This window comes from Onychomys torridus, chromosome 11 (genome assembly GCF_903995425.1).
Source record: "Onychomys torridus chromosome 11, mOncTor1.1, whole genome shotgun sequence".
Classification (NCBI taxonomy): domain Eukaryota; kingdom Metazoa; phylum Chordata; class Mammalia; order Rodentia; family Cricetidae; genus Onychomys; species Onychomys torridus.
In genome coordinates this window covers 17,141,963-17,150,892 of record NC_050453.1, presented here as the reverse complement: position 1 = coordinate 17,150,892, position 8,930 = coordinate 17,141,963, and the positions used below count along the sequence as shown (strand labels likewise).

The following is an 8,930-nucleotide window of genomic DNA, read 5'->3' as shown; positions in this document are numbered from 1 at the left end:
TCTCGCCTCGCTTTGGAGGCAGTGAAAGATCCCGGGTGCACGGGCTGCCTAGCGTGCGGGGAGGGGGGTGGCTGCGCCGGGAAGGCACAGAAGGTTCCAGCAGGACAAGATGGGGGGCGTTGCCCCAGGATTCCAGCACCCCAATTGTTGTCTTCTGTCCCCCCTCCTTGCTTATCCATGTGTCAGAAGGAAGACAGCGGCTAGGAAAGCCCGAAATGTCCCCCTGTCCCCGCCTAGCCCAAGGCCAGGTCTTTCCGGGGTGCCGGGATGCCATTACACCGCACGTGATCTCCGCGCCCGGCTGGTCCTGCAGGAGGCGTCTCGCGGGGTGTTAATTAAAGGTCACAACAAAATAGACCTGCCGGCTCACCAGAAGAAATGTCCTCCCGGGAAATGAAAAATGACACCCCGGAGCAGCCACGTGTGGAGCCCGGCGTACACCGGCTTCCTGAGCTCCGGGGCGCTACGCGAGGTGGGGGTGGGGGACGGGAATCAGACAGAGGGCGACAGCTGGGTGCTCTGGAGATCTCACAGGTCCGGGTGCTCACAGGCAAACGCGCAAAGGGGGCGAGGGGACCGATCCCGGCCCGGAAGCCAGCTCGCGCCACACCCCCCTCTCCAGGCCCGCGCAGTCCTCCCGCGCGTGTGCGGCGCGGCCAATCCCTCAGTTTCCCCAGCCTGGCAGCTGCGCGCTGGGTCCCTGGGCTCACCTGTGCCTGTCTCGGGAGGTTTCCCCATCACTAACGGGGGCTTGGGCCGGAGGGAGGGCGGGGGCTGAAGACTCCCGGTGCTCAGGCCGGGGGTCCGGGGGAGAAGGACCCCCTGGCCGGCTGGGGCTGAGAGGGCGATTCAGGCAAAGGTTTGCCAGGCAGGTCTGGGAGAACAAAGGGCGGGGGGTTGGCCCCGGCCTGTTTGCGGACTTGTTTGTGACTCAATCCGTTTGCACGGCGTTTCAAAGGCGGACCTGCACGCCTTGCCAGGAAGAGACGAGCTCCCCGGGGGCCCGGGAGGCCCGGGCGCCGCGTTTCCGCGCAGCTCGGCCGGCTCGGAGCTGCAGGCTCGCACGGCGGGTAGCACCGGAGCCCCCGGCCGCGGGCCCCTTGCCAGCAACTTCCCTGCCCGGAGCCAGATTTACGACCCCACCCCCGCCCGGGCTGCGCCTGGCGATGCCAGGCCCGAGCGCCGCGCCGTAAATGGATCGCGGCGGGCGAGGCGGCGGCGGCGGCGGCGGCTGGCGGGCGGGCTCCGAGGTGGCGGGGTCGCGGTTCCCTAGGCTCGGCGCTGCACCCGGGCGCACACGCGCGTCCTGACCCCGAGCTGCTCGCCGCCGGCGCACAGCCGCCCTCTCCCTGCCCTGCGCGCAACTGTCAGGAGAAAACGGGCCGGCGCATATTGGCTCCGCGACACGCCGAGGCTCCTCCCCGAGTCTGGATCCTTATATTTTGGGAGAATTTCTTTGAACTCAGTTAGCGAGCTCGGGGAAGGAGGCAAGTTCCCACCGCCGGCTCGGCTCGGCGAGGGCTCGCCCACCTTCCCTGCAGCCGCCCTGCGCCCTCGCGGTCCTCCTCCTTCTCGGCTCCGCTGGAGGAGAACGCGCTGGCCCGGCGGAGGAAAATGCCAGCGATCTGGATGTGACGGCGAAGAGAGGGCGCGTGGCTAGAGGAGGCAGAGAGATGAGGAAACCCATTATTTGAGAGCCACCAGCCGCTTCAACCCTCCCTGCAAATTGGTGCTATCACTTCTGGGGGCCATTGGCTTGCCTTCTTCCCAACCCTCCATTAAGAATTCTTGACTTGAGGACCAACCCCCTACCACGAGAGGGGACGCCTTCTGGGTTGGCAGACCTTTTGGATGTAGCGTTGTGGGAACATTTAGACCCTTTCCTCTGGAAGAGCCACCATGAATTCGGTAGCTGGAAATAAAGAGAGGCTTGCGGTCTCCACCAGGGGCAAGAAATACGGGGTAAGTTGTGGCGGCGTCCACGCAGAGATGCGTTCCCGGGGACCTATCGGGGCGGGTGTCCTCCGCTTCCTGGGAACCGACGGCGGGCTCATGGCCCCCCAACTCTCGGGTGCACCGTCGTCTCCAGGACCGGCGGGGCCGTGCGTGCGTGGAGGCGGGTCTGCAGCTCGCCTGGCTCCCGGAATGTCTTCGGTCCTCGGTTCCTCCCTTTTCCCTCACCCTTAACTTTTGCAGTATTCGGGACTTGGAGGCAGAGTTAGACCGAAGGGGAGCGTTTCCCAGGATTTCCTCTGCGGTTCCCTCGGCTCTCTGCCCGGGAGGGAGCCGGGAGCCCCTTCCATTTACCTGCGGGACCCGGAGGGCTGTACCCGAATGAGTAAATACCCAGAAGTCACAATCACCCATCCCTTGGATATGGTGTTCCAGGACCGTGTACCTAGGTTCTTGCTGGAAGTGTGGGGGGGGGGTACCGGGTTTGAAAGAGCGGGGCTTTGGATTTCTGGGTGTTCTCGCAGAAGCCGAAGGACACCCAAACCCCCCTAAGCCTTTCTACCGACCGCAGGAGGAAGAGAGGGGGACCTGCGCGCGGTCACCCTGGCGAGGGTGGGTTGGACACGTTTAAGGACAGGTCACTTGAGGGATGGAGGTAGACGGAGGGCAGGTTCGCAGCAGTGCGGGCAGGATGGCTGCCCCCAGCCCTCCAGGCTCTGCTCGGGGACCGGTGGCCCGGCAGGGCCTGACGCCGCGTGTCTCTCCGGCAGGTGAATGAAGTGTGCTCTCCCACCAAGACCGCCGCGCCCTTCTCCCCCGAGAGCTGGTACCGCAAGGCGTACGAGGAGTCTCGCTCAGGGAGCCGGCCCACCCCCGAGGGCGCGGGTTCTGCGCTCGGCTCGTCGGGGACCCCGTCCCCGGGCTCGGGCACCTCGTCCCCGAGCTCCTTCACTGGCTCTCCGGGCCCCGCATCTCCGGGCATCGGTACCAGCTCGCCGGGCTCCCTAGGCGGCTCGCCGGGCTTCGGCACTGGATCCCCGGGCTCGGGCAGCGGCGGCGGCTCCTCCCCCGGCTCCGACCGCGGCGTCTGGTGCGAGAACTGCAATGCCCGCTTGGTGGAGCTGAAGAGGCAGGCTCTCAAGCTGCTGCTGCCGGGACCCCTCCCGGGCAAGGTGAGCCACGGAGGGGTGCTTTGCGGGGAGCTGCGCCCCACCCTAAGATGCCGCCTCGGGGTGTCTGGGTGTGAGGCCCCTAGCTCTGCAACGGGCCTGGTGGCGCAGGGGGATGCCCCCAGCGGGTTTGCCCCGCTGTTCTCTCCCCTCGCCCTCCTGCGATCCTGCAGTAGCAAGCCAAAAGGGGCCTGAGGGTTCCCATGGCTTATTTGTGGTGGCCCTACCTTCCTAGCACCACAGAAACACATTTTCCAAAGCCAGCATTTCTCCCTGAACACTCCGTGTGTCTACATGAGGAGGATTAAGAGGTGGCTCACTGTCAGCGCCAAGATGTATCCTGACCTGCTCGTGGGGCTTATTTAATAAGCACATTGGTTCCTCCATAGCAACCCTGTCTGCGTGGTGTTGCCGGCCCGGAGCCCCCAGAGCGGAACACAAAGCAGTTGTATTTGCACAGTTGGGTCCAAGTACTATCACATGATAATATTTACTCTTCCACTTCAAAGAGTTTTTATCAGAGGTTAGAGAGAAACAAGAACACAGCGGATTGCTGTGAAGGCTGCCAACACTGCTCAATGGCATTTTCTGTGTGTGTGTGTGTGTGTGTGTGTGTGTGTGTGTGTGTGTGTGTGTGTGTGTGACTTTTGAAATGAAATATTGTGATTCCGAATAGCGGCGTTTAGGAGTAACCGCATCTGCTTGCCTCATCTGCTTATACACACACACACACACACACACACACACACACACACACACACACGGATGTTTTCTATACCAGGGTTCAATTACACAGACACCCACAGACTCTTGTAAAATCTAAAATGTGAAAAATCACCACCAGGAGAATTGGTTTTATAAATCTAGAAGTTATCTCAAGAATAATTAACTCTGGGTTATTGTCAGTTTGGCATTTTTGTAGGTCAACCATTAATCTTCTAGGACACCCTACTACACTGCCCGGATTTAACACCTTTCCCCGCCCACAGACTTATTCGCTGTCCCCCCGCCCCATCAATATTCCTTGATTTCCCGCCCAGTTCAAAGTACATCCCTGAAGACAGCAGGTCCATGTGGAGGTCATCCTTGTCCACACAGAGTTCATCTTCTGATGGACCCTCCGTCCATCGTTTATTGGCATCCATGTTGAGTGTTGCAAAGAGCAGAATGTAGAGCGGGGTGAAAGAGACTTGGCAATGTGGCATAGATTTGAGATACTGCGCTGGAGGTGACAGTGTCTGGTATTTGTAATCCTAATAAGTCACAGGCCACCAAAATGATCTCAGGACACTCTTGAGGTTGCATGCTCACGAGGGCTTCTTTGTGTTGTTGTTTGGATTGTGCAAAAGTAAAGAGGCACCAGCTCCTGTCCTGAAAAGGGAAGGGGTGAAGTACCACCGACAGGAAGAAACAGAGGTTGAAGCTTAACCGCGTGCTTGGTGATTTATGGGGTTGTGTGTGCGATAGACTCGGCCTTTGTTTTCGTTGAAGCCACGTGAGAAATTCATTTCACACTGCGTAAGAGGCAGTGCAATATATGCGCTGATTTTATTTATTGGCTGAAATAAAGTGAGACTGAGAAACCGATCCTATTAGAGGGAGGTGAGGGCTCCAGATGCAGTCTTGGATGTGCCAAGCATCAGCACTCCACTGATCCAGGGGCATCGAGAGGAAAGCCGTGAGTCACTGACTGAGTGCACATTTGAACGTCGTAAACAGTTGCTGGAGTTGCATCAAGACATAGATAGCGTTGGGTACAAGGGAGCATGCAGGCCTTAGCCAGGAATGAGAGCGCTTTGGGGCTAGCTCGTTGCTAGTGAGACATGAGATATGGAGCCTTAATATTAACTAGCCACTGATTGTGCTTGAGAATGGTAACTTTAGGGATGTGCGTATATGTTAAGCACTGTCACCCTCTATTTAGATGCGATTTCTGTAACATTTGTGCAGCGTTTTAATCAAACAAGTGCTGTTGTTCTCTGGTACTCTCTGCATGGTGGGCCCTGTCCAGTGGAGACAAAGCATATCTTCTCAGAGCTGGATTTATGAGCAAACTGTAGACCTCCACCCTGCAGGCACTGAAGGGGTTAAGTTTCAGTAGAACAAGGGATGCCATTGTGACTTCCAACATGTAATTCGCCCTGGAGAACAAGAGTCTGGGAAGATAAAGACTAGGTTTTGAGGGATAATTAGTAAAAATCATCTTCACAATTCACTTAAGATGCTTAACTGTATTTGGAGTATTTTCTCAAATATAGTGCTTAACTGTATTGGGTGGTATGAAAAGCTTTCTACATAGTCATTCCAAAGTCGAAGATAGAAGAGCATGCCTTGAAACCTGTTACTTCAGGATGGATTTGGCTTGGGTTCTTTTTACACCACTAATTTTTTCTTTTGCACCACTAATTTATTTCACAATATTAGTGAGTCAGTTTTCTCATTTTTTCAATACAATATTTTTCATTAATTCTTTATGATTTCATTTTATTTTCGATTTTCCCATTAGCACAGCAGTGAAAAAACAGATTGTTGGATGCCACAAGGCAAGGTTTGAAAAGTGCCTCCGTTCTTCAGAGAAAGATACAAGGTTGACATTCATCTGTGGGACAATATCCTTGAGATTTAAGTTTGTAGAACTTGAGGTTTTGGTTGAAAGCTGCTGCCCATGTTCAGGTTCTTATTTGATGTGTTCCCTGCTCCATCATCATCATCATCACTGGGCTGTCATGTGACTTTCCTCCCTGTGCTCACTTTCAGGTAGCAAGCTCTATTGAGTTCCTCTCAGTTTATTTTGAGGACAATTGGGTGGGGAGAAGTGATGAAGTATTGGATAGTCTCTGCAGGGACATCTGATTGTCCCCCCCATCCCCCCCTCCATCCCCCCCCCCCCCATATTGAAGACTGCTCTGGTGCTGCTGGAGTCTCCACCTGAGTCTGAGCATTCTCGAGAGTTGTGTGGCCTCTGGAGGACAGGGCTCAGGACCAGTTGTGTGGCCTCTGGAGGACTGGGTTTCAGTATAGATCAGTTATGTGGCCATTAGAAGACAGGGCTTCAGGGTAGACCAGTTGTGTGGCCACTGGAGGACAGGACTCAGGGTAGACCATTATGCGGCGTGGATGTTGCTGGGTAACCGGGTTAGTGGTGGTGTTGACAGAGGCAAGAAGTGCAGAGAGGATGGTGATGGGTAGTAATTTGAATTTTCTAGAGAGGAGACCAAGAGCAGAGGCAGATTCAGCTATCAAACAGATTGTTGCTGGTTATTCCAAGACCCCAGGAGCGACAGTTCTACTCTGAATTCCTTTTCTCCATAGCAACTTACCTGGGCAAGGAGATGTGTGTTCCTGGTGTCAGGTCGTAAAGCCTTCTGACTGACTTTTATTACCTCAGGAAGGAAATGCTTGCCAGCTTATATCCTTTCTCCTTCAGCGTTGCGTAAGTGGAAGTGCTTGAATAAAACACGAGTGGGGGTGTGGGAACGTGTTGGAACTTTAAGTGAGGACCGTTCTCTCCTCCACTGTCTCCCCCACTGTCTCCCCAACGCATTTCACTGTGTAAATATAAAAAAAAAAACATTTCCTGAGTCGTGATGAGTGTGCCTGTCCTGCTGTATAGACAGTCAAGGCACCGAGCCAGAAAGAGGGGCTAAGGAATGAATCTCTCCCTTTTTTGAGCTAACCTAGATCATTCTGATAGCTGTGACGGAACTTTTGAATTGACTGTGGAAAGCCCACGAAACACCAGCCTGAAGAAATTCCCTGGAGTAAGCGTGAATGCTCCAGGTTGGGCGAAGGTTATCTGACATCTGCTCATTTCCATACCAATAAAAGAAAATCTCCTTTTAGGTAAAAGGAAGGTCCAGAGCTACGGTCCTATCTGACCTTTTTTTTTTCTCAGTCACATATTCTGAGTCCATCTATGCCCCAGAAATATCAGCAAGATCAGCCAGACGCCCTGAGAAGGGTGGCTGGAAATCACAGAGATGAAAGACAAGAATGTGTGCTAGGGGTTAAAGACACCAAACGTGGGCTCGAAATAGCCAGAGCCCGTGGAAGTCTAGACTTGGGGAGATATAAATAAATATTTCTGTATTTTACCAGTTCCAAAAGAGGAAGGAGTATGAAAAATAACTCTATTCAAGAGTCCACCCAAAAGCCGTGGTAGTATAATGTATAGATAAAATAGAACTTACATTTAAAATATTTACTAATTATGGAGGAATTCCAGCCAAAATTCCCTTACTCTAAGAACACATCTTTAAAAAGCATCTTTAGAAAACTATTTATTTTGAAAGTATTTTAAAAATGTTGCCTTACTGGGGGCTGGAAAGATGGCTTAGCATTTAAGAGGATGGAGGTTCAATTCCCAGCACCCCCATGATGGCTCACAACCTTCTTCTGTAACTCCAGGTCCAGGGACTCCAACCCTCTTCTGGCCTCTGTAGGCACCAGGCATGTAAATGGTGCATACATATATGCAGACATTTTTCTTATTTTCAAGAATTTCACACATGTATACAGTGAAATAGGATCTTATCTACCTCCCCTTACTCTTCAGCTCCTCCCTGCCCCACAACCCCGACATAACCCCATCCCAAATTCATGTCCTTTTATTCTTTGACGGCCACTGAGTTCAGTCAGTGTTGCCCGCATGTGCATGGGTATAGCCATCCAACAGAGGACTGGAAATCCACCCGGGACCACAGTCTCGAAAGAAAGCAAAGAAGGGTTCTTCCTTCCCCAGCAGCTGCTCAGTGTGGGGTGGAGCCTCGGGAGCCTCAGGATCACCTACCCCGACTGATGCCTGAAGTTTGAGTGTCTTCATCTTGTGTAGGTCTTGTGCAGGTAACCACAGCTGCTGTGAGCTCATGACAGTGACAGCCGTGCCATCTCTGGAAGACAGCATGTCACAGCGCCCCTCCTCATCCTCTGGCTCTTTGAAATAAAAGAACAGATGATACATAACAGCAGTCATGAAAAATATCCTGCAGCATTTATCATTGAAAACCTCTGAGCCATCTCCAGGGTTTATAAACATGTTCCTAGTGGGGACAGAAGATTGTCAATTTCTTCCTCAACTACATTTCATTTTGCCAGACTTTTAAGTATGGAACCAGCATGGTCAGTTTTTGTAGTGATTTAATTTGTTTGAAAAACTCCCTGACCGGTAATCATTTCTTCCCCACGCCCGATGGGTAGGACAGTTGCGTTAGAAATGTGATTTTCTTTTTAAATGGCTGAGGCTGGTAGTTTGGCAGTGTTTGGAATGGTTAGGTCAATTAAAATTAAGGTCGTATCAGTTCCTCTTTGGTGTTAGGTCTCGGACTGTGCTGGACATCAGCTAATAACATGACGGTGAGCGCCATTGAGAGCCATGGTGAATGATGAATAGTTATTGTCTGTGTGCCGAGCACTGTGCTGAGATTACAGACAGACAGTCTCAGAGCAAAATAAAGCTGTGTGTGATTTCTTTGTCTTAGAGTTATAGGTGCTTATTGTGGTTATTTTAGTTACACACACACACACACACACACACACACACACACACACCACAGAGAATAAGGGGATTTGAGCTCCCTTTCCCTCTACAACCCCTGAGGGTCACTGTTAGAATAACAAGTGAGGGGTTGCTGCTTGAGAACGTTAAAGTTTTCTGGGCTTTCAGTTGGCAACTTCATCCTCGGGGACCAGGGCGATGGGAATCCACGACTCTGTCGAGATCCTGAGGAACTCTTTGAGTTGGGGCACCTTGGGCCTGGAGAAGTTATGTTGAAGTACTTGGAGAAGTAACCCCTCTGTCTACCTTCACCC

General features: G+C 53.0%; 1 protein-coding gene across 1 annotated transcript in view; it reads left to right on the top strand.

Moving 5' to 3' along the window:
- Window positions 1–1,042: 1,042 nt before the first annotated feature.
- The window catches only part of Kif26b (kinesin family member 26B), a 426,094-nt gene continuing 418,206 nt past the window's right edge, over window positions 1,043–8,930 (top strand). Inside the window, exons 1-2 of the mRNA XM_036202104.1 lie at window positions 1,043–1,962; window positions 2,724–3,125. Of these exons, the coding sequence (XP_036057997.1) occupies window positions 1,900–1,962; window positions 2,724–3,125 (465 nt within the window). The 5' untranslated portion in view covers window positions 1,043–1,899. The remainder of the gene's footprint in view (window positions 1,963–2,723; window positions 3,126–8,930) is intronic.